Genomic DNA, 26,505 nt, shown 5'->3' on the forward strand with positions numbered 1-26,505 from the left:
TCTAACAGCAGTAGTGGGGACTTTACTTCACACTGGGTGGCCGATTCCTCAAACTACTTACTCTCCTTGTTTCCCAGTTCCTGTATTCTGAGAAGCCAGGCCACGTGGCTCTTTAGCAGCAACACTGCCTAGCTTAACCTGTGACTAATCGGAAAACCCTCTGTTTAGGACTTTTGTAGTTTTCTGTTTAATCTTTATCTGCTTCCTGTTCCTGGAAGGAAGAGAAGTTAAGTGCTGTCTGGGGGCTGTGTTGTGGGAGCCGACTGGCCCAGTGGTGGTGAGGGGCCCGGTTGTGGATGCTTCTCCCTCACCTCCAGGACTCCTGTATTCTGTACCCCTCATTTAACCTGCCTCCTTTAGGATGGTTCTTGTTGTTCATTGTCTTTCTCTTGTGTTGGTTTCATATCTCCAGCTGAGCTGCAGGCTTTATAAGAATAGTAGCTGTTACACTGATAATCACAGCAGTAAAAACCAGCGGCTGTGGAGTCGATGGCTCAGCGATAATAGCTGACATTTATGAGCACTTACTCTGTGTCAGATACTCAGCTAAACCCAAATTGACCTCGTTTAATCCTCGGAAACAGTTTTATTATTACCTTCATATTATAGAAGAGGAAACTGAGGCAAAGAGAAGTTAAGTGGTTTGCCCCGGGTTTCACAGCTAGGATTTAAGTTGAACACAGTGCCGCACAGAAGAAGCTGCCGTCTGCTCTGCCTCCTTGCTTCTTAGGGAACAGCTTTGGTTCAGAGCTTGGGCCCTATCTGCACCCTGCCTCGGCTCAAAGCCTGGCTCGCCCAGACGAATGACCATGACTTAAATACTTTGTTCTTTAGTGTCTCCATTTCTAAGATGGGTTTAATAATAACACCTATCTCAGAGTTGTGATGCTTTTAAAAAAGATAATACAAGTAAAAAAAAAAACCACCAGGTGCTCTGCTTCTAACAGTTGGTGGTAATGGAGTTGAACCAAAAGGCTCTCCTAGAAGCCCAGGAAAGGAGCCCTGGGGGTGCAAATGGTTAATCACTTGGCTGCTAACCAAAAGGTGAGCAGTTGGAACCTACCCAGCTACTCCATGGGGGAAAGACCAGGTAATCTGCTTCAGTAAAGATTATAGCCAAGAAAATCCTATAGGGCAGTTTATTCTGTCACATTGTATTGCTGTGAGTCAAAAACAACTTGATAGTACCTAACAACAACAAGCCCAATAAGGAGCACCGGGCACGACGGTTAAGTGCTCGGCTGCTAACCGAAAGGTCATTGGTTCAATCCCACCCAGCAGCTCTGTGGGAGAAAGACTGCCCATGTGGGGCAGTTCTTCTCTGTCACATGGGGTTGTTTTAAGCTGGAACTGACTCTACAGCACCCAACAGAAGCCCAAGATGTGGAGAGATAAATCCCCAACACTGCACGAGGAATCATTCAGTATTTCTTTCTCTGCTCTGCCGGGCTGGGGCGTGGGCCAATCCTCACATCTGAAGCGCTTGTGTAGCTCCAGCTGGCTGAGCTCCACCCGTTGTTTTCCTACGTGGCTATTTTGTGTTGCATTCTGCACAGGTGGAAATTATTTGGCTGGCAGCCTGATCCTGGCCAGGGCAGGTCTACCCAGAAACCAGGGATCTAGTTCCCTACGGCCTGGTCCTCTGTTCCAGTTCCCTGTCTGAAGCTCAAGGGGATTCACAGATTCCTAAAGGAACACCCCCTGGCTCCGGCTCTTACTGTTTCTGCCGGAAACAGACTATCTAGGCCCATCCTCTTCTTCCTGTTTGGTGGTTTATGTGAATTTGTAACCCAGTCCCTGGTTGGCCTCTACAGTAATGTACATGGACTGATCTGTCAGGAGTCACAGCCCTGTGGAAAGTGGGTTATATAAGCTTGGGTGAGGTTATATAAGCTCTGATTTAGCGTCCCTGTATGGATCTGGCAGTTTGGAATTGCTCACAGATGGAGTCCTGTGAAAATCCAGTTGAGGTACAATTCCCAGCTTGGGAATGTGCTGCTGTTCGTAGCATTCTTTTGACTCCTTGGGGCCCTGGTGGCACAGTGGTTAAGAGTTCAGCTGCTAACTGAAAAAGATCGGCAGTTCGAATCTACCAGCTGCTCCTTGGAAACCCCATGGGGCAGTTCTACTCTGACCTGTAAGTTGCTATAGGGTCACTTTGAGTCAGAATTGGCTTGACGGCAGCAAGTTTGGCTTGGTTCTTGGCTTTTCAATATTTGTAAACTGAGAACCTTCTTTTATTTTGATGAGCTCCGGGGCATGTGGTTATAGTTACATCTTTTGGAAAGGGCTTATCCAACAAGTGTGTGAAGCTATGGGGTGTGCCAGTTGTCCTGATCCAAAAAGAAAACCTATTTGTTCATTCATTTATTTATTTTCAAATAGTTTATATTTGAAAGTATACACAGTAAAACATGCCCCAATTCAACAATTTCTACATGTACACCAATTCAGTGGTATTGATTACATTTTTTAGGTTGTGCAACCAATCTCACCCTCCTTTTCTGAACTGCTCCTTCCCCATTAACATGAAGTCACTGCCTGTAAGCTTCCTATCAGACCTTTTGAGCTGCTTTTGTCTATTTGATCCCATATAGATAGTTCTTCAAAAGAGAGCTCAATGCTCTAAGTAAAAATGCTTAAGCTAAACTTGTTTTTTTTTTTTTAAATGAAGACTTCAGGGGATATTTTTGGTTTAAAGTTTAAAGATTTTCTCAGGGTGACAGTTTCAGGGGTTCATCCAGCCTCAGTCGCTCTAGAAAGTCTGGACTCTGTGAGAATTTGGAATTCTATTCTCCATTTTTCTCTCTTTTGATCAGGATTCTTTTATAGAATTTTTTATCAAAATGCTCAGTAATGATAGCCAGGCACCATCCAGTTCTTCTGGTCTCATGGCAATTTTTTTTTTTTTTAAACTGTTGGTATTTGGGAAATGAAGGTTAAGTACACTGAACCTTCTGTCCCACCAAATAACATCTTAACAAAACTACTTATCAAGTTTTAATGAAAGTGAAACTGTCTGATTGATTACACGCTTTGAATTCTGGAAGCCCTTCTGGAGGGATAGAATCAAGTTTCACGGGGTGAATTTAGCAAAGGTTGGGAACTCCCATTGTGTTCCAGGAGGTGCAATAGGGGTTAGAGGTACAAAGGTAAGACACCTTCAGCTCCACTTTGGGGACGCAGATCTGTTTGATTTAAATGTGACTTTTCCTGTGAGTTTGTATCGTTTCCCCCAAAAGATGCATTTGTATTTCACCACCCATTTGTCTGTGGAGGCTTGCCAGTTGTTATGTTCTGAGCAGGTTTCAGTGGAGCATCCAGACTAAGACAGACTAGGAGAAAGGCCTGGAAGTCTACTTCTGAAAGACCAGCCAATGAGAACCCTATGGGTCACAACAATCTGATCCCGTTTTGCATGGGGTCCCTGTGAGTCGGGAGGTGACTTGATGGCAGCTAACAAAACAACTTTGACCACAGTATATCTGAGCAATGTGTTGTCGTAGTGAGATAGGTGGTGAAGAAGTCAGTAGGTCTGCATTTTGGTTTTTCTGCCTGGCTCACTTCTCTGCCTCTACCCGGTGATGTCACTTTAGGTCATGGATTTATTCGCAAACAGAAGATATCATCATTCATCCTAGTTACCTTCTTGGGATTAGAGAGTTCAGATTAAAAAAAAAAAATGTGAAAGTGCTTCGAAAAGCATCAAATGTTATTTGGGTGGGCGCTTGTATATCTGGTATAGAGTGCCCCTAGCTAATGTGTATGATCGAAGATTTTCTTCCTCCCTTTCCTTCCCTCCCTTTCATCTTTCTTTCTGAAAGATTTTTAGATGCCACGTAACTAACATTGTTGGTAAATTGTGCTTGTGGCAACGACTGAATAGCTTATAAGTAGTTTGAAAGTAATAATGTGAAAAAATACATCTGTGAATGAGCTGCTTTTAAATAAATAGGAAAAGGCTTTCCTCCTACTGTTACCTTCCTAATAGATTTATGAAAGAGGAAGAGGTATGCTTTAGAAAGGCCTTTTGCCTTTGCTTTTTTTGGGGGGGATATAATTGGGAATTTTTTTTTTTTTTTTTAAGGAAGTCACCTTGCTGCAGCTGACTAGAGTATTTTTCATTAAGATGATTTTTACACTAAAAATGATGCATGCAGATTCCTTCGTTTACTATATATGACAGGGTCCCTTGGAGAGAGGTGGCTTTTTGCATTTCAAGGGCATTGGACTGTGGGTGTCTTTGGACTTGGCCTCAAGTCCAGCTCCTTGGTTGGTGATGGTTTAACCCTGGATGGTGCAAAGGGTTAATGTATTTGGCTGCTAACTGAAAGGTTGGAGATTCGAGTCTACCCAGAGGCACCTCTGAAGAAAGGACTGGTCATCTACTTTTGACAAATCAGCCATTGAAAACTCTGTGAAGCACAGTTCTACCGTGACACACAAGGGGTCACCATGAGTTGGGATTGACTCCGTGGCAACTGGTTGTTTGGTTATGTGTCACCAGATGAACCCAAAGGCCACCACCGTTCTTATAAACACTGTTAAACAATCTGTTTAGCAGCGTGGCCTCTGAGGTCACATTCCCTGGGTTGGAGCCTGCCTCACCATGCGATGATAGGGCTTGTTATTGAACTCCGTGTGCCTCATTTTCCTCATCTGCAGATGGGATAATGAGAGAAGCTACCTCACGGGTGCTGTATGCGAAGCATCTGAGGTGACGTGAAGTCCCTGACACGCTGCGAACAGTGTTAGAATTATTTGAAGGTAGCAAATTCCTAACATAAAACCTTTTGAACAGAATCTGAAGCTAACATTGGATTTCTGAAGATCTGTTGCTTTAAGGTCACTTTAACCAAATGACTTTTTAAACAGTCTTTCTTTTTTGCATGGGCATGTTTCATAATTTGAAAGGTACAGACAGGTCTGCAAGAAGAGTCTTTCTGTATTCGTGCCCTCCAGCCATGCGGCCCCTTTCCCAGGAGACAGTGATAGCAGCAACTAAAGACTAAGCGGAAAAACATCCTCAAAATGACAACAGTGGAAGAGTAAAAGGAGGAGGAGGGGCAGGGGAGGTGGGGTGCAGAGAGAAAAAGAAGAGAGATTAAGTGCGGGGATCCAAATTGGAGAGGCGCTCCCCTATCCGTGCAGCTCTTGGACAGCTGCCCTTCCTACACCCCTCTCTGAGGACTCCACCATGTGCCCTGCTGCTTGGGGGTCTGTTGGGGGCTCCACAGCCTTCCCTGCCTTAGAGGCACAGCTGGTGGCCTCCTGGCCCTGTATTCAGTGCAGGCAGCTGTCGAGCTGACCTTGCTCCGTTCTGGAGTGAGGCCAGGTCAGATGAGCCTTCTGTTGTCTCCTAAATGCAAACCATTGTTTGAGGTGCTCGGGGAGGATTCAGGAAAAGTTCAAAAGTTGAGGCCCTTGGCCTCTCTTAGGACACTGGGATTCTAAAGTTAACTCCCTCCCCACTGAAAGGTGTGGGGGCCTGTTGCCTGTGTCTAATGCCTTCTGGGGAACTGTGTTTAGTCAGAGTGATCTGTGGTCTTAAGAAATAGCTTCAAATGGTAAATCCAGGACAGTTGTGGAGAATGCTAGGGACTTTCTGTGACTCTTCAGAGTTGGTTTTCCCCTCTTTAGTTTAAATTGAAACCTGGGATGGCAAATATTTATGGTGTTTATGATTATTTACAAGTATCTTTGTTTCTTTATACTGACATCACCCTAGTTTCAGTCATTTTTCTGGTAGCAGTGAGGAGTGGCAAGGGACTCAGGAGTGACTCAGTTTTGTCCTCCACCCTCTTGCCTGTCAGGAATGTTTGATCTTTTTTGGTGCAGCCAAATTCATTTAATTTTTTGTGGCCCAAAGTGAATCCTTTTTCTTCCACAATCACTCTAATTACTTCCCTTCTTAACTCCTTAACACGAAGAAACCCCATCTTAATGGGTTGTGCTCCGAACATTTCTTTTTGCGTGACTGGGTTGGAAATTGAAATGCATTTTCCCAGTGTAAATGGTAATTACCAGTTGCCTTCGAGTCGACTTCAACTCATGGTGATGCCATGTGTGTCAGAGTACAACTGTGCTCCACAGGGTTTTTTAATGGCTGATTTTTTGGAAGTAGATCACCAGGCTTTTCTTCTGAGGTGCCTCTGGGTGTGAAATCTTCAACCTTTATCCGTTAGCAGCAGAGGAATGTGTTAACCGTTTGTACCACGCAGGGACTCGAAATGATAATTAGACTCCTACAAAAGGTTTTTTTTTTTTTTTAATGATAAAGTAGGACTGTGATTACAGTTCTCCCGCTTTGTGAACTTCTTACAAAAATGTTTAAGCATACAGAAAAGTTGAAAGAATCATAAAATAGACCCCGCATATTAACCATATGAGTCAACATTTTGCCATATTTGTTTGCCCTATCTGTCTGTCTTTCTACCCATCCATCCATCCATCCATCCATCCATCCATCCATCCATCCATCCATCCATCCATCCATCCATCCATCCATCCATCCATCCATCCATCCATCCATCCACCCATCCACCCACCCACCCACCCACCCACCCATCCACCCACCCACCCCCCTGTGTACCTTTTTTTACTGAACTCTTTGAAAGCAAGTTGCAGACATTGTTGCATTTCACCCCTAAAAACCTCTGCATGTATCTTCGAGGATTAAGGACTTTCTTCTCCATAACAATCATGCAGTCTGCTATGCCAGGAGCAACAAATTGAAGACGAATCGTGTCCTATTCATCATCAAAAAGAACATTTCGAGATCTATCCTGAAGTACAACACTGTCAGTGATGGGATAATATCCATACTCCCACAAGGAAGATCAATTAATACAACTATTATTTAAATTTATTTACCAACCACTAATGCCAAAGCTGAAGAAATTGAAGATTTTTACCAACTTCTGCGTGTGAAATTGATCAAACATGCAATCAAGAAGCATTGATAATTACGGTTGATTGGAATGCACAAGTTGGAAACAAAGAAGAAGGTTCAGTAGTTGGAAAAATGGCCTTGATGATAGAAACAATGCTGGAGATCACATGAGAGAATTTTGCAAGACCAACGACTTCTTCATTGCAAGTACCTTTTTTCAACATAAACGGTGACTATACATGTGGACCTTGCCGAATGGAATGCACAGGAATCAAATTGACTACATCTGTGGAAAGAGATGATGGAGAAGCTCAGTATCATCAGTCAGAACAAGACCAGGGGCAGACTGTGGAACAGACCATCAATTGCTCATATGCAAGTTCAAGTTGAAGCTGGAGAAAATTAAAACAAGTCCACAAGAGCTAAGGTATGACCTTGAGTATATCTCACCTGAATTTAGAGACCTTCTCAGGAATAGATTTGACGCACTGAACACTAACACGAAAAAGGTCAGACAAGTTGTGAGATGACATCGAGGGCATCATACATGAAGAAAGGAAACACACACCACACCCGTTGCTGTTAAGTCCATTCTGACTCATAGTGATCCTACAGGACAGAGTAGAACTGCCCCATAGAGTTTCCAAAGGGTGCCTGGTGGATTCAAACTGCTGACCTTTTGGTTAGCAGCCATAGCGCCTAAGAAAGAAGAAAGGAAAAGGTCATTAAAATGACAGGAAAGAAAGAAAAGATCAAAACAGGTGTCAGAAGAGACTCTGAAACTTACTTTTGAACGCAGAGTCGCTAAAGTGAATGGAAGAAATGGTGATGTAAAAGAGCTGAACAGAAGATTTCAAAGGTCGACTCAAGAAGACAGAGTAAGGAATTATAATGAAATGTGCAAAGCCCCAGAGTTAGAAAATCAAAAGGGAAGAACATGCTCAGCATTTCTCAAACTGAAAGAACTGAAGGAAAAATTCAAGCCTCAGGTTGCAATATTGAAGGATTATAGGGCCAAGATATTGAGCAACCCAGGAAGCATCAAGGGAAGAAGGAAGGAATGTACAGAGTCACTTTACCAAAAACAAAACAAAAAAATAGGTCAAAATTCAGCTGTTTCAGGAGGTAGCATATGATTAAGAACTGATAGTATTAAAGGAAGAAGTACAGGCTACACTGAAGGCATTGGAGAAAAACAAGGCTCCAGTAATTGACAGAATACTGATTGAGATGTTTCAACAAATGAATGCAATGCTGGAAGTGTTCACTCATTTCTGCCAAAAAATATGGAAGACAGTCAGCTACCTGGCCAACTGACTGGAAGAGATCCATATTTATGCCTATTCCAAAGAAAGGTGATCCAACTCAATGTGGAAATTGTTGAACAATATCATTAATAAATCACACGCAAGTAAAGGTTTCTGAATACAATTCAAAAACGGTTGCAGCAGTATATTGATGGGGAACTGCTAGAAATTCAAGCCGGATTCCGAAGAGGACATGGAATGCAGAATATCACTGCTGATGTTAGATGGATCTTGGCTGAAAGAAGAGGATACTGGAAAGATGTTTTTCTGTGTTTTATTGATGATGTAAAGGCATTTGACTGTGGATCATAATAAATTATGGATAACATTGTGAAGAATGAGAATCCCAGAGCACTTCATTGTGGTCATCCAGAACCTGTACATAGACCAAGAGGCAGTTCGTACAGAACAAGGGGATATGGCATGGTTTAAAATCAGGAAAGGTGTGCATCAAGGTTCTATCCTTCACCATACTTACTCAATCTGTATGCTGAGCAAATAATCCGAGAAGCTGGAATATGTGAAGAAGAACACGGCATCAGGATTGGAGGAAGACTTATTAACAACCTGTGATATGCAGAAGACAGGGCCTTGCTTGCTGAAAGCGAAGAGGACTTAAAGCACTTACTGATGAAGATCAAAGACTACAACCTTCGGTAGAGATTATACCTCAACATAAAGAATACAAAAAATCCTCACAACTGGACCAATAAGGAGCATCACGATAAGTGGAGAAAAGATTGAAGTTGTCAAGGATATCATTTTACTTGGATCCACAATCAACACCCATAGAAGCAGCAGTCAAGAAATCAAACCACATATTGCATTGAGCAAATCTGCTGTAAAAGGTCTCTTTCAAGTGTTAAAAAAGTAAAGGTGTCACTTTAAGGACTAAGGTATGCCTGACCCAAACCCTGGTGTTCTCAGTCGCCTCATATGCATGCGAAAGCTGGACAATGAATGAAGAAGACTGAAGAAGAATTGAAGCCTTTGAATTATGGTGTTGATGAAGGATATTGAATATACTACCATGGACTGCCAGAAGAACGATCAGATCTGTCTTGGAAGAAGTACAGCCAGAATTCTCCTTAGAAACGAAGATGGCCAGACTTCGTCTCATGTACTTTGGATATGTTATCAATATTATCAGGAGGGACCAGACCCTGGAGAAGGAGATCATTCTTAGTAAGGTAGAGGGTCATCGTAAAAGAGGAAGACCCTCAATGAGATGGATTGACCCAGTGACTGCAATAATGGGCTCATGGCAATGACTGTAAGGATGGCGCAGGACTGGGCAGTTTTTCATTGAACATAGGGTTGCTATGAGTTGGAACCCACTCGACTGCACCTAATAAAAACAAGTCTCTATAGCCACAATACCATTATGGTACCTAAGAAAATAAAACAATATCTCTGATACCTTCTAATTCTTATTTCCTCAATGGTCCTTAAAATATCTTTTACTGCTGTTTTAAAAATTTTATTGTTTTTTTATAATCCTGAATCAGACTTCACTGAAGGTGATGTTGAGGCATTCCTCAAACCCAGTGGTCATAGCTTGAGAGTTGCTAGAATAATGAGGATGAGGAGGTTGGTAATGACCAGAGACTCCAGATAAGGAGGCCCTTGTAACTTCTCCCAAGCAGCATTGTCCAAACCAAAACCAAGGGTATTTTTATGGTTCTGATAGCTATGCTCAGAGGTTAGAGTTTCCCAACAAAGCCACCCAACAACTCTTGATGGGAAAGGGACTGGCTGGTAAGTAGATAAGCCACCCAAACTTGGTTTGAAAATACACACACACAAACTGTTTTTATTAGCTAACATTCAAATCCAGCATCAAGAAGACAATGGGCTATTTTTGGTCTAGACTGTTGACTAGGCTTACTACAGGTTCACGTCCCTAAAAGGGTTTTTCTTCATCTAGCTTTGCCACCAGCTATCTGTGACATTGGTCAAGTCACTTCGCCTCTCGAGGTCTCAGTTTGCTCATCTGAAAAATTGTGAGCTGGAGCCATCGTCCTTCCTGGTTCTCAAAATTGTACAACTCCCCAACCTTCTTCAGCTCCAGCTTCATCCCCAGTTCACTCTGGATTGAGGATACTGGATAAAAACACAAGCCCATTTGCCTGTGTCTACAAATTACAAATCCAAAAAGCTCTGAATAGCATTTTTTATTCCTCATGTCATAGCAGGAGCAAATCTGAGAAACTTATTTGCAAGCAAAACCTGTCCTGACCTAATATGAGACTATTCACAATCTTTCCCCAATTAGTTCTGTACATAAACATTAAATATCTTTGATTAGACCCTTCAGGGAAAGTTACATAATTTAGAGTGGAGGCCATAGGCCCCAAGGGTTTCAGATCCTCACAACACCATAAGGTTGGTACTATTATTTTAGAGAAGAGGAAACAGGCTCAGGGAGGGTAAGTCACTTACCTAAAGTAACACAACTAATAGCTGGTAAGAACCTGGATGTAAACCCAGCAGACTCTGACTTCAAGACTGATGATCAAAACTGCCTCTCAATCCCACTTTGGTAGAGAAAAGATTTACTAACAGTGGAAAATGACCTCCTTTATTAGATTAATTGTTTCAACACAGGATAGTTTAAACACAGAAAAGAAGCAATGCAAATTTTACAAGATACAATCATCCAAAAATTATTAATATTTGGCTGCAAAGATAACCAAAGTCATAAAGCCTTTAAGACCACTGCCCCATAGTCAGTTATGGGACATACCATTTCCCCAGATGAACTCAAGAAGATTGTTTTGTGGAGAGAACAAATGAGCTGAAATAGAAATTGGAGAACAATAGAAGTCAGTATATGAATAAGTGCTAAACTTTGTAGTGAAAGATCAGGCAGTCACCAGCTTCCAAACAACTCCCAGATAAACAGCTGCTATCTAGCCCCACCCTCCCCCACTCCATAACTGTGAATGGGTGGGGAGGGGACACCAGGCAGGACCCGCCTGCCCAGAGTCCACCCACCCATGACACAAAATCTCCCTGCTGCACAGAGTCCCTCAACTGTCTTTATTTCATCAAAGACCTGAAATGCTACCATGTTACAAGAGTATTAAACTCGGCCAGCCAAGGCCACTGTGAGACAGATGAAAGCCTGGACAGCTTTCCCAGAAAACTGTGCACAAGTCAAAAGAGCCAGGCTCTGGAGCCCCGATTTACTAAGAGGCCCACCGAAAAATGCAACTGTCTCTGAGACAGTTTCTCCTAATCCCTATGTAAGATCAGCTGCTTAAGGGATTGGAAGATCGGGGGTAGTTGGAGGGGGCGGAGCAGGCATGGGGCGGCCACAATGGTGTGCTCAGGCCGGCAGGAGCATGCTCGGAATGCGGAGAAGGGCACTGAGAGTAGGAGAGGAGAATAGAAAAGGAGGGGCGAGGAGCCAAATATTTCAAAATATTGCCTGAGCCCGAGAAAATTTCTTCCCTCTCTCCTTACCCTGTAGTAAGCTTAGTCAACAGTCTAGACCAAAAATAGCCCATTCTCTTCTTGGGTGCTGTGATTTGAATGTTAGCTAATAAAAACTTTTGTGTGTGTGTTTTCAAAGCTATTTTCTAAACAAGCATGGGTGGCTTATCTACTTACCAGCCAGTCCCTTTCCCATCAAGAGTTGTTGGGTGGCTTTGTTGGGAAACTCTAACCTCTGAGCATAGCTATCAGAACCATCAAAATACCCTTGGTTTTGGTTTGAACAAAGCTGCTTGGGAGAGGTTACAAGGGCCTCCTTATCTAGAGTCTCTGGTTATTACCAATCTCTTCCTCATTATTCTAGCAACTCTCAAGCTATGCCCACTGGGTTTGAGGAATGCCATTTCTGCGCCATTCTGTCTCAGCTCCCCTAACCACGGAGGTCAGTTGGAAATACAAGTATTGCTTCAAAACAGGCCAAAGCCCAAGCTAGAAATCACTGCTTTTGATTTTTTGGGCTGACTTCTAGCTGTTCCTTGTACCTCTTCCTCAACGCTCGGCTGTCTTCAGTCTTTTTGTTATCTCGTCTTTTATAAGCTTCTTAACAGGATATGGGCAAAGCACACACACATAGTGGGTCCTCAAAATACAGTGAATTGATCAAATTTGGCTGGACCATGAAAAACTCAAAACAAAACTCCAAAACAAAAAACCAAACCCATTTCCGGCGAGTTGATTCTGACTCATAGCGACCCTATACGGCAGAATCTAATTGCCCCATAGGGTTTCCCAGGAGCAGCTGGTGGATTTGAACTGCTGACCTCTTGGTTAGCATAAAAAATAGTGAGCTTTTAATCAGTGTGCCACCAGGGCTCCATGAAAAATTCAGAATTTGATAAAAGCTGGCCTTTCTTGACTTCTTTTTTTCTTTTTATTCGTGCAATTCAGTTCCTTGTCCAGACGCACAGCTGTTTTCTGCAGCTGACTGCTGTCACTCTGATGCAGTTTCATGTTCCGCTTTTTCCATTTAACATTGTTTCATCGGAAACATTTTCTGTGTTTCTACAATAGTCTTCATAACCATCACATTGACTTTTTCTTCTCGTCGGTTTCTTGTTCTTTTCCGAGTCTTGTGTCTTTGTTTTATTGCTGTCTCTTCTTCCTCCCATGGATTTAGTCTGATCCATCTGATCTTTCTGTATCTCCTTCCCACAGGCAGTAGGAGTCTTCAGCTGTCAGCTTTATCTAAAACCAAAAATCCAACCCATTGTTGTTGAGTTGGTTCTGACTCATAGGGAACCTATAGGACAGAGTAGAACTGCCCCATAGGGTTTCCAAGGAGTGGCTGGTAGATTCGAACTGCTGACATATTGGTTAACAGCCGGAGCTCTTAACCACTATGCCCTCTAGCTTTACAGGGCTGGGGAAAATGGGCCTTGGAGATGGCTTTTCCGAATGACAATTAGTGTTAGAGATCTGTTGTATTTGACCTGCTCAAGTCCTTTCACACTGTAGGGCTTATATTTGATGATCCATTCCAACTGCATTATTTTACAGATAAGGAAACTGAGGCTTGAGATGGCTAATAGACTTGATCATGGCTATATAGAGCCAATGAGCAGGGATTTGGAACTTGGGTCCTTTGATTCTCAAAGCTTTATGCCCTTTTCTATTTCATAACTGTTTTTACTTGTAATGTTGTGGAAGAGAATCACACTTATTAGTAAGAGCTGAGAACCCTCTGTTTTCACTGGCTCTTGCTGCATATAGAAGATGCTTGAGAGGAGGCTTTTCGAGGGGCAGCAAGGCTAAGGGGACCCCAGGTTGCAGTCTGTGTAAGGTGAGCTGTGATCCTGGAGTTGTGAGGGAGGTTGGAGACAGAGGACGAGGAGTAGAGTTTTGCAGTTGTTCACCCAGTAAACTGTTTTGGAGTGTGGTAACGGGCATTTTTCAAAACATATTCTAGTTCTTGCTATGCTAATTGGAACCCATGATTTTGAAGATTGGGGAGTCCCTGGGTTTTGCAAATGGTTAAGGTGCTTGCCTGCTAAACGAAGAGGTGGAGGTTCAAGTCCACCCAGAGGTGCCTTGGAGGAAGGACGTGGGGATCTGTTTCTGAAAAAAAATCAGCCATTGAAACACCTATGGAGCACAGCTCTACTCTGACACACATGGGGTTACCGTGAGTCAGTTGACTTGATGGCAACTGGTTTCAATCTAACACTAAGCTGTGAAATATGAGAGCAGACCAGCGTTTAGCATTTTAACAAGAAAATAGCTAAATAATGAGATATTGTTGAAAGAACGATAATTAAAATACAACTTAAAAAGGCATTTGTAATAAGGTGGTCCTTGTTGTCAAGCCCTGTTTTACGTAAGCAGTCACTGAGGCTTAGAGACAGTACAGAACTCCGTATACAGCCTGGAGGTTCCCGACTGCCTGGCTTGAATCCAGGCATTGTCACTCAGTGGTGGTCTGACTGGGGAAAATTATTTAACCTTTCTGTGCCTCTGTTTCCCCATCTGAAATGTGGGGACACCACCAGCAACTATTTCATAGGCTCATTGTGAGGATTCAACGCTTTGCTTGGTGCTGGCTCCTAAGTGCTCCGTGACTGTGGTAGTTGTTCTCAGTACTAGTAGTAGTAGTATAACAACCTAGTCTGGGTCAGACCTCTATAACTTCTGGAGCCATTCCTCACTCTGGCTGTGCCAACTTTCCTTTCTGACCCTGCCAATGCCTTATTCTCCTGGGCTTTCCAGCTGTCCCGTGGCGCATTCTGAGTGGGCTAGTGTGACTGGAGATTTGGGGTGCATATCTCAGCTGTGCCCTGAATTCTGTGGCCCAGTCCTTTCTCAGGCCTCTCTTGTTCCCATAAATCTCTCCGCCAAGTCTCACCATCTCCTCAAGGCCTCTCTTTTTCCCTGACTGTCCTAATTCTCAGTAGATGCCATGGCTTCTTGTGTAAAGAGAAAATAGAGGATATCAAGCATCAGTTCTCTCGACTTCTTTCAACCACTATAAAACCAAACCAATTGCTGCCAGGTCAATTCTGATTCACGGCAACCCCATGTATGTCTGAGTAGAACTGTGCTCCAAAGAGTTTTCAATGGCTGATTTTTTTGGAAGCAGATTGCCAGGCCTTTCTTCCGAGGCAACTTTGGGTAGACTTGAACCATGAACTTTTTGTTTAGCAGCTGAACATGTTAACCATTTGTACCATCCAGGGACTGCCACACTTTTATTTATACTGCTTACTTTTTCCCAGTCTTCTAAGTGCTTTACACATTAATTTGTTTAATTCTCGCAGTGATTCCATGGGGGTAGTTTTCCATTTACTAATGCTGTATAACAAAACCAAAACAAAAAAAAATCTAAACCCATTACTGTTAACGTTGATTCCGAATCAAAGTGAACCCTGCTCCATAGCGTTTCCAAGGCTGTAAATCTTTACAGAATCGACAAGACAGCACCTAGCAACGACAACAATTATCCATATGTTGCACTAATTTAGACTCACTTTTTATTTTCCTTCAGTGTTTTCATGGTAGAATGTTAATGGGAGTAAGTGAATGACGCGGTTGTAAATCATAAAACTGTAAATACATAGCACTTGCAAGGATTTGCTAGATGTCAGATTAATGTTGAAGGTGCTGTGATAGTTAAGGTTGTATGTCAACTTGACTGGGCCGTGATTCTCAGTGGTTTGATAGTCGTACAATGGTATGATCACTTTCCTGATGAAATATGATTTTATGGGATCACTTCCATGATGGGATCTGCTGTGAGTAGCCAGTCAGTTGAAAGGGAGTTTCCTTGGGCGTGTGGCCTGAATGTAAGTGGATATTCTGGCAAGGCTTGGGCTTTTGCTCCTTCTGGATCCTGCAGCTGGCTGCTGTTCCTCTGACCTCTGATTTTTGGGGCTTGAGATAGTGGCTTACCTGCTGTTTTGCCTGCCAGTCTTTGGGCTTTGTGAGTCTTCACAGCCAGTGAGCAAGAGCCCTGTTCTCTGACCTGGCGATCTTGGGTTCTTCAGCCCCTACAGCTGCGTGAATCAGGAGAAGCCTCTGTTCTGACTCACAGGCTTGGTGTGTTCCAGCCTCTGCAACCTAATGAGCCGTTTCCTTGATAAAAATCTCTGTCTATACATATATTTATACGCTTTACTGATTTTGCTTCTCTAGAGAGCCCACCCTAAGACAGGTGTGTTCTCAACCACCTGATTCAGGAGGGTTTGTTTGACTCCAATTCTGAGCCCCTCTACATTCATCCCTGTTTCCCACCGCCCCAAACGGATGATGGTTCTGAGTAAAACTCCCTCAGCCTTAGCGTGCTACCTGCTTCACCCATTCCTGTAGCATAGAATATGTGCCATTAAAAGGAATTAATAAATAGAGTTGATTAGCACTGTAAGAGGAGTTAAATAAATGTTTCTGGTTTTTACTGAGTAAAAAGTAAGACTTCACGTTAAATCCAATTTAGGTGATACATTTACAGATATTTAGAGAGGGAGGTGTGTGTATCTACATCTCTCTCTAAATATATATAAACGTATGTACATACACAAACTCATGAGTACTTTCATTGGTCAGACAGTTAACATGCTCATTTACTAACTGAAATGTTGGTGGCTCGAGTCACCCACAGGTGCCTTGGAGAAAAGGCCTGGTGATCTATTTCTGAAAAATCAGCCATTGAAAACCCTATGGAGCACAGTTCTACTCTTATACACATGGGGGTGCCATGAGACAGAGTCGACTCCATGGCAACTGTTTTTTATACACTTATTTATTTAAATTATATTTATATTGATCTTGGAGGAGAAATCAGAAAAAAAAAGTTTTTTAGTTGTCCCAAATTCTGGAGTTTGCCTGATAAAATAATAAATGCAAGCTTTACAAACCTAAAAAAATAGCCATTTCCTTTCCTGTTCAAATATGGATATTTCCCTGTAAAAGAGAGGTAGCCCCCTTTTTTTTCCTGTGGCTTTTGGTTTGCAAATTTGTCTTCTGCAGTGATCAAATGTACTCATTTCACACCTGGTATTCTTTTTTATTCATCTCCATGTGATCATCACAACACAGATTCCTTTCTCACCAAAATCCTCTTGAAAAAGTTTATAATTAAATGTTTCTAGCTTTCCATTTGTGGGTCTCTTAAGCAGTATGTTTGAATCTCTCTGATGTAGAAAACTTTTTTTTTTTTCTTTTAATTCTGCTCTAGGTGAAGGTTTACAGAGCAAATTAGTTTCTCATTAAACAATACACATATTGTTTTGTGACGTTGGTTGCCAACTCCACGACGTGTCAACACTCTTCCCTTCTCAACCTTGAGTTCCCCATTGCCAGCTTTCCTGACCTCTCCTGCCTTCTCATCCATACGCCTGGGCTGGTGTGACCATTTAGTCTTGTTTTGGAAAACCTCATTTATTACTTCTGAATCTGAGTGTTCCAGATAATAAGACTTCATTTCAGTCACTTTTTTTTTTCTTCTTATCCTACCTGACCTCTCCTTCATTTGATAATTCTCTCCTCATTTGGTATCCATGATAATGTACTTTGCTGGCTTTTCCATAGTCTTCTATTTCTGTTATCTTAATGGGCTACATGTTATAACTTAGTGGTCCAGGCTTGCTGTTTCTTCACTCTCTCCTTCATTGAGGTGAATCACTCCCCCATGTACAGACCTTTCTGGAACCTCTGGGGCGCCCTAGCAGGCCCAGATATGCAGCTGCTTCTGGTATACGTCACAGTGGTAACTTGATACACCTAAAAGCCAATTTCTCCTTTTCTTCAAAAGGCGCTCCCTTCCCCGGTTCCCTGTTGTTGAAGTCAGCAAGTATGTATACTGCTACTTCCTCTTTTGCGCCCCATGTATTCTTCCATGGCATTTCTCACAACCTGTCATGATCTGCCCATGTGTTAACTTGTTTAATGGCTGTTGCCACTTACGGTGATAGCTTTGTGGGTGAGAATTAGCATAAAGCCGAGTTCCAGAAGGCAGAGATCAATCATATCCACACTTTTCCGCTTCTCTATCATTTCTGACACGAGCCGCCCACATGGCACTCTCTGTCTGGTAGTCATCCAGGGCTAGGTCAGACTTTATAAGTTAAGAGAACATTGTTCTTGGGTCCGTTAATTTACTGGAACGACTCATAGAATGCACGGAAGATATTATACTTACAAGTACCGTTTTATTACAGTAAAAGGATATCAGTCAGGATAGTCACAAGGAAGAGATGCACAGGTGAGGTCTGGGAAGGTTGCAGTGCAGAGCTCCCGTGTTTCTGAGAGGGCACACCACTCTCCCTTTGCCAGGCAGGAAGCTCTCTGAGCCTTAGTGTTCCTGGCTTTTATTGGCCAGTCCTGCATGATAGACTAAATCATGCCTACAGAGGCTAGTTGATATCAGCCTCCCAGGTGAGTCTTTTTTGGTCTGGCCAGCTCTCATTCACTAGGGCAAATCCTCAGGTGTGTCCTGGAAGTCCTAGACTAGCAAAAAAAAAAGACTAAGGCCCCCCAATTACTTTCTTTAGAGCCAAAGACAGAGGCCACCTTACTTGGGGCAAAACTATGTCCTTTACCCCACACCGCTATGTCCCTAAAAGCTCCAAGATGACAGGGGCCAGCCACGTGTATGTTGTTCATCAATCTCTGTGCCCAGCTCCCAGCATGGTGCTTGATACCTAAAGGGCATGCAGTAAATAAATGTTTATTTAAACCAGTGAACAAATATGCAAATGTACGTGCTTCCATTTTTCTGTTTGCACCCTGTGCAACTCCTGATTTTGCCTTTTTCTTTATATTCTAGATGTCAATTTATAAATCCTTTTAGAACATAAGCTCCATGAGGACAAGCATCTTTTGTCTATTTTATATCACAGGTGCCTAGAACAGTGCCTGGCATATAGTAGGTACTTGATAAATATTTGTTGAATGACTGAATTCTTCTAAACATCTCTTCCTCTAAACATCTGCTGTCCCTCTCAAATTTGCCATCCTGGCACTACCCCTGGGTGAAAGTGAGATGTGTGTCTAGGGTGGTAGGTGGTAGGAGCAGGACAGAAGGTGGAAGGGGAGAAACCAGGTGAGTGCTGAGTCTGTGCTGGAGGGAAAATGATTGCTGGACAAAGGAAGCCCTGACTTTCTTATGTCCTCCAATGTCTGCCCCACAAGCGTGGGGAATTCGGGAGTTACCTGCAGAGATTCCCTTCCTATAGAGCAACTTCTTGACTTGTGACCTTGACTCAGGTTCTATACATCAGTGGGTGCCTTCTGATGGAATTGTATTAGGCCCTGCTGTAGTGTGGTTAGTCCCTGGGTAGTGCAAATAGATTGTGCTCAACTGCTAAAGGTTGGTGATTTGAACCCACCCAGTGGCACCAAGGAAGAAAGGCCTGGCGACCTGCTTCTGTAAAGATTACCGCCAGGAAAACCAGGAATTGGAATCCACTCAACAGCAGTGGGTTTGGTTTTTTGGTGGTGTGGTTATGCCTGAACAATGGTAAGAACACAGTTAAGTGGGTCCTTCTGGCATTTATGACCCCAGATTAGGATAGTCCAAGAAAGTTATAATAACAACAACATGAATAACAAGATGTAACATTTATTATTTACTGTATTGCAGAAATGGTTCTAAATGCTTTACGTGTATTTATTTCATGTCCATAACAGTTCTGTAGGGTTGGATTAAAAAAACAAAAAAACCCTGGAGATTCCGACTCATACTGTCACTGTAGGATGGAGTAGAACTGCCCGATAGGGTTTCCAAGGCTATAATCTTTACAGAAGCGGACTGCTACATCTTGCTCCCATGGAGCAGCTGGTGGGTTCATACTACTGACCTTTTGGTTAGCAGCCAAGTGCTTAACCACTGTGGTACCAGAGCTCCTTATTATTATGCTCATGTCACAGGAAACAGAGGCACCGAGATGTTAAGTCCTTGTCCAGTATCATACAGCTGCTAAGTGATGGTGCCAGGAATCAAACCCATGGCCCTGGAGACTGTGCTCTTAATCACTAAACCCTGCACTCTCACAGTTAACTACTGTTTATGTGTTTGCTCTGTGCTGGGCACACCACCAAAACTGTGTACCTCTATCCACGCTGAGTAGGTACTTTTACAGATGAAGAAACACAGGCTGACTTGAAGAGGTTTTAAAAAATTACCCAAGGTAGAACCCAGTTGGTGAGTAACAGGGACAGGATGTGAACGCAAATGTTTTACCCCAAGCCTGGTCTCTCACCCTTGGTGCCGTGTGTTGACAGATTCCCCACTCTTGGCCCATGGCTTCAGGAGCAGGCTCTGATTTAATGTCTGTCTTAGTTATCTAGTGCTGCTGTGACAGAAATAACCCAAGTAGATGGCTTTAACAAAGAGAAATTTATTCTCTCACAGTCTAGGAGCCTAGAAGTCTAAATTCAGGGTGCCAGCTCCAGGGGAAGGCTTTGTCTCTCTGTCAGCTCTGGGGGAAGGCCCTTGTCATCAGTCTTCCCCTGGTCTAGGAACTTCTCAGTACAGGGACCCTGGGTCCTCCCTCCTGTTTCTTCATTTTTGTTAGTAGAAGGTAGCTCTCTCTGCTCAATTCTCTTTTATATCTCGAAGGAGATTGACTCAAGATACAGCCTAATCCTTTAGATTGTGTCCTGCCTCTTTTACTTAACTGCCTCTAATCCTACTTCATTGACATAGAGGTAGGATTTACAACACACAGGAAAATTACATCAGATCACAAAATGGTGGACAACCACACAATACAGGAATCATGGCCTAGCAAAGTTGACGCACACTTTTGGGGAGCACAGTTCCAACTGTAGCAATGTGAAAACTTCCTTAGGGTGTCAGATTTTTTTTTTTTTAGCCCTGAATGGCATCTAATGCAGTTTGTGTGTTTGCTTCTGTAGGCAATGAGACCAGCCAACCACTGCACTCCAGGTCAGAGACGACACCATCGCCCACCAACAATGCTGAGAACGGGCACCCAGAATATATTGCGTATGTGCTTGTCCCTGTGTTCTTCATCATGGGTCTCTTTGGCGTCCTCATCTGCCACCTGCTTAAGAAGAAAGGGTATCGTTGTACAACAGAAGCAGAACAAGAGGTCGAAGAGGAAAAGGTTGAAAAGATAGGTAAATAGCCTAGATGCTTTCTATAGGGAGCTGGGTGGGGAGGAGTTTTAAATAAGAAACCAGTCATGCGTGTTTTCCATCTTTATGCGGCAAAATGGTCCATTTTAACAGCAGGTGGTGTGGTACAGTCTATGTGTAGACCTCGCAGTGATCACACCCAGAGTTTGAATCTTTGTTTTATTTAAAAATCAGTTGCCGTTGGGTCGATTCTGACTCATAGCAGCTCCGTGTGTCAGAGTTCTCAATGGCTAATTTTTTGGAAGTAGATCCCCAGGCCTTTCTCCCAGGGCACCTCTGAGGAGCCTTGGCTTGCCACCCTTTCCGGTAGCAGCCAAGCACATGAGCTGTTTGCACCACCTAGGGACATTTATTTAATGCACATTTATTAAGCATCTACGAAGTAATTTATGCCTATTTACAATGTGGCCTGGGTGATTTGTGTCTCCTATGAACCTCTGTTTCCTTATGTAAAATTTAAATATGAACAGTAATCTCCACCTTGGGCTACTGTGAAATTTAGAGAGAAGATGCACTTGGTGCCTGGCACATGTGCGTACTCAGTAAGCATTAATCCTTGCTGTTTTTCTTGAATATGATTCTAATAAGAATGGTGGGAAAATTAAATAGGTACCACGATTTTTGTGGTACTTACTTTTGTTGGGGGAGTTCCAATTATGTGATTGGAATTTATGTGTATAAATAAATGATTATGAAAATACAGAAAGACATAAGAGCTGATGCCTTAGTATGACCTGTGGGGTGTCTTGCTCATTCTCAGCATGGAGCTGGTAGTAGCTTTTTGAAAAACCTGAGAGATGAGATCTTGTTTTCTCCACAGATGTCTGTTCCCGTCATCCTGACTTGGGGATAGTAAATAACTCTCCCTGCCCCTTTCAGGCCTTCAAAGGGCAGTTTTTGCAGAAAGGTGATATTTGGAGTAGGTCGCCCTTCCAGTGAGCCTGGGGAATGGGGTAGAGGGAAGTTCCTCATTCCTTGCCAGCTTGCCTGGCTGTTGGTTTTTCCCACCCCCACTGACCTTTGAGGCAGAGATGAGTCATATGTAAGCTTACGAGCAAAGCAAACCGAAGCTGAATGTTTGTCAACAGAAAGCAGAGCCGCCTCCTCTCCTCCTTCACAGCCCCTCCGACTGTTGGCTTAGCAGCCAGCTTCTTATTGCAAAGCCAAATGTTTATATTAACATAGGAGGAAAGCTGATCCATTAGATGGAGGAGATGCTTGTCAGAGTAAGTGCATAGGACCTTGCCCACCTTGATTTGTTCTCTGTGAAATAGGATGAGGTGTTTAAAACCTCACTTTTCCTCCTCATTTGATTGACACAAATCATAACAGTTAGTTTCAGAGTAGAGGTTTCATTTTTTCATAGAGTCCCCCAAAAGTCAACTGAGTTAGTGGACAAATAATCACAGGCAAAATTAAGATAATTTGCAAGTGTAGTTAAAAGCTCGGAAGAGTCTTTTAAACATAGATGAATAATCATCAAATTTTAAAAAGAAATTAATTCTCTAAAGTCATATAATAAGTCTGCAATTAAAATAAAAGCCAAGGAGATTTAAGGAAATGATGAGACAGAAATAACAGTAGTAAGAACTGGTATAAATACATGAAATCGTTGTCTTGGAAAGTGAGGAGGTGTTTAGAAAAGCATATTCTACATTGAGATTAGTGGAGAATTCTGGTACTTTCTTTTTATGTTTATTATGCCAAGGATGTTACTATGTACTATCCTTTAGGCAATTTGGGCCTGAAGGAAGAAAGCCCAGACTCTTAGCAACATGATTGATCCCTGGAGCTTTCTGGAGGCTGTTCGGTGAGATCTTCAACTCTAAGATTGAGTGTGATGCAGGTGGCCAATGGTAACACGTTCTGTCCTCCCCATTTCTCTTTCAGAGTTGAACGACAGCATAAATGAAAATAGTGACACAGTTGGGCAGATTGTCCACTATATCATGAAAAATGAAGGTATGAGTGTTTTTGTGTATGGAACAAATACTAAAAACTGCCTTTGAGGAGTTGGGTTATGGATGTACTCTCCTGTCGATTTTTCTAAAGTAATCAGCAGTGCCTTTTACCTAAGCTCACTGATACCTCAGCTTGCAGCATTATCTGACAATGAGGGTTTCACATAAGTGAGTTTTCTAAGTGTCAGTTGATCTGTGTGTTACATCACCCATGGAGATGATGGCTAGTGTTTAAACCCTGGCCTCACTGCTTGTGGGTTGTGCGTGATTTGGGGAAAGTCTTGAAGCTTCATGACTACTTCTTGAAACCTCCTGACTTTACCTCATAAAACCTCCATTTCCTCCTCTGTAAAATGAGGGTAACAATAATATTTACCACCAGTTGCCCTTGAATTGATTCTAACTCGTGGTGACCCCATGTATGACAGAGTTGAATGTGCTGCATAGGATTTTTTCAGAGGCCGATTTTTTGGAAGTAGATCACTAGGTCTTCCTTCCGCAGCTGAGAATATTAACTATTTACACCACCCAGGGACAGTTAATAATGATATTTACCTCATAGCATTGTTGCGACTTAGTCATGTAAAGTGCTTAGTATAGCAAGCACTCAAATGTTATCCGTTCTTAAGTGTTAAAACTTTTAAAAAGTTTATCCTTTATGGATTTAAGCATCCCACCCCTGTCAAAATATGTTCTAATGTCCCACTTCTTAAGTCAAAGATTAATTTAATTTTGATCAGATAAATTAGAGTCATAGTTCTGAACACTGGTTACTATCTTGATAGGGTATCTTGCCCTCAGTAACTGCTAAGATACATTGGATGCACACACTTGATAGCTACAAACTCCTGTGGTTTGAGTTCACAGGACAATTTTAAAAGTAAGTAAATTTTTCCACAGGCTCTGTCTTTATTCCAGGGCTTCAGATCAGTTCAAACCAGTTTTGTCATGGCTGATGAAGTGAAATCGGAACCGATCTGAATTTTTAAAATTTAAGCGATGTGGAATGATAACCGGAATGGGAAAAATTACGGGTCGAAGCCCTGCAATGGGAGCCTGGTGCAGGAGACTGGGTTATTGCCAGGACTGTGGAGAGCGGTACACATTCAAAGCAGTGCAGTTGGCTGCCATCTTTGAGCTGGGCACTTCCGTTTCTGATTCTGCCAGTCGAGAGATTTGCTTGCCATGCAATGTGCACGCTGCCCTTGTTTTCTAAGAGGGAGGTTAAGTTTCTAGCAGGGCTTCAACCCGTAATTTTTCTCATTCCGTTTATTGTTCTGGTTTACCCACATTTTAAAAATTCAGGTCCATTCAGGTTTTGCTTTATCGACCATGACTGAACCCAGCAGAACCAGTTCGAAGCCCTGCTTTGCTTTACTCAGAGCTGACTCATGCAGTATACACGAAGGCAGCTGAGCCATTTGTCCGAGAGTTGAGATGCCTCTGTACATGAGTAAATACCTACTCTTCCATCCTCTGCTTTCTCCCTGTATCCTCACCATTCAACGAGAACTTGTGTCTGGCCCAGCCTGTTTGTTTGTCAGTGTGTTTGACTGTTCAACTGCATTGGACTCCATACGGCTCAATATCATTTTTTCATTGCTGTTGATAGAGTGTGCTTTATGTATTTGGCATAATTCAAGATGTTTTATGTGTGTAATCTCAGTTAATCCTCAGAATATCCCTATAAAGTTGGTGTTATTATATCCATCTTAGAGATGCAGGGAAGTTTCCAAGTGGTTAAGTTTTCATGGTTAGTAAGCAGCCTAGCTCTGTCTGGCTCCAGACACAGCGTCCTTTCAGCCGTACAACATTGCCTCTCCTCTCTTCTAATTTTCAGCTTTCAATTTGCTACAGTCTTTAAAACCAGATACCTGAACTTACTAAGATGGTGTTTTTTTTTTTTAAAAAAAAAAGAAAACAGAACACCTGAATTTTGATCTCTGTCTTCCAAATGCTTTTCTCAGGGGACAGTATTTAGTGATAGTACAGTAGCCCCCTCCCCCTCCCACCCATCCTCGGTTTCACTTTCCTGGGTTTCATTTACCTGTCGTCAACCAAGGCCCGAAAATGTTAAATGAGTAACGTGATGAAATCTCACGCCTTCTAGCTCCATTTCACCTGGGGACCACATTCATATAACTTTTATTGCAGTTGTTGTTAAGTGCCATCAAGTCGGTTCCCACTCATACGGACAACAGAAACGAAATGCTGCCCTGTCCTGTGCCATCCTCACAATTGATGTTATGCTTAAGCCCGTTGTTGCAGCCACTGTGTCCTTTTGAGTGTCTTCCAACCTAAGCAGCTCTTCTTCCGGCACTATATCGAACAATGTTCTGCTGCTATTCATAAGGCTTTCACTGGCTAACCCTTTTCGGATATAGACTGCCGCGTCCTTCCTAGTATGTCTTAGTCTGGAAGCTTAGCTGAAACCTGTCTGCCATGGATGGCCCTGCTGGTATTTGAATCCCAGAGTGCTTGACTAATAACTTAACCAAAGTTGCACAGCTGCCAAATGGCAGAGCTGGGATTTGAACTGAGGCATCCTGACTCCAGAGTTTATGCTTTTAACCACTAGTTATACTGCCTCTTTCCTGGTAGCAGGAAAGAGGGATGCTAAACTTCCCCCTTTCAAAGAAGTAAAGTAGACAGCTGGGGTAGTTTACAGAACTCCTTAAACATTAATCCGTTGAATACTCAACACTGCTTTATGACATCGACCCTGTTATCCTCCCAGTTTTACAGATGAGGAAACAGGCCCAGAGGTTAAGAAACTTGCCTGAGGCCACACAGCCAGTGCATGGCACAATGGTGCTAGCACTGGGCCTCTTCTCTTAATCGTGTCACAATAAAGTGTTTGGAATGCTTAGCTGCTAACCCAAAGGTCTGCAGTTTGAATCTACCAGCCATTCCTTGGAAACCCGATGAGGCAGTTCTACTCTGTCCTGTAGGGTTGCTACGAGTTGGAATCGACTGGATGGCAACAGCTTTCTTTTGGAGGAAGTAGACACCCATCAGGGTAGTGGCTGCTGGGCTCTGTTACTATCAGCATGTTTTTGCCCAGGACCCCTTGACTAATCTTGTTTGATATCAGATCTACCTCTGGGCTTTTCTTTTATCCCTAAAGGCTGCATTGTAAGGGCAATGTTATATAATTCCCATACCTCCCAACTTATGGGTGAGCAGGGTTGTTTTTTTCTTTTTTTAGTTATGTCATTTTCCTTTCAGAAAGTGGCCTTTTAGCCACATCTAACGGACAACCAGTAGGTACTCAGTGTGATACCCGAGGCACTGTTTTCATTCTCTCTCCTAATTCTTTTTCCTTTCTGTCTTTTTCTTTACCCTGTTTCCCCTCTCCTTTGCCCATGCCTTCACCTGTCTACCTGTGATTTCGTCAGTGACCTGTGAGGACAGGTAGTGTCTCTGTTCTTTGTGTCACCCTCGATTCTCCTCCTTGGCCACCCAGGAGGTATCTGATCTCACTGGCCATCCTTTCTCCAAATGGCACTTTTGAACTTCCGAGACCATAGCTGGGTGATTAGATACATACTGGAGTCTCTTACCAGTTTTATTACCTAGCATTTTAAAATTTGGCTTTGAGACTGAAATCCCCTACTTTATGAAACAAATGCATTTTTATCTTATCTTTGTTTCTGTACAAACATAGCTCTGGGCTTAATATCAATCTAGACCCCTCTGTTGATATTTTCCATCCTTGATTGATTAGAATTAATGTTGATTTAATATTCTAACTTTT

The 26,505-nt window shown here is 42.7% G+C and overlaps 1 protein-coding gene across 1 annotated transcript in view; it reads left to right on the forward strand.

The window, feature by feature from the left end:
• RELL1 (RELT like 1) overlaps positions 1 to 26,505 on the forward strand; it is an 86,144-nt gene that overhangs the window by 22,855 nt on the left and 36,784 nt on the right. The window contains exons 2-3 of the mRNA XM_049886368.1: positions 20,545 to 20,769; positions 22,678 to 22,749. Of these exons, the coding sequence (XP_049742325.1) occupies positions 20,545 to 20,769; positions 22,678 to 22,749 (297 nt within the window). The remainder of the gene's footprint in view (positions 1 to 20,544; positions 20,770 to 22,677; positions 22,750 to 26,505) is intronic.

The sequence above is a fragment of the Elephas maximus genome, chromosome 5, assembly GCF_024166365.1.
Source record: "Elephas maximus indicus isolate mEleMax1 chromosome 5, mEleMax1 primary haplotype, whole genome shotgun sequence".
Taxonomy (NCBI): Eukaryota; Metazoa; Chordata; class Mammalia; order Proboscidea; family Elephantidae; genus Elephas; species Elephas maximus.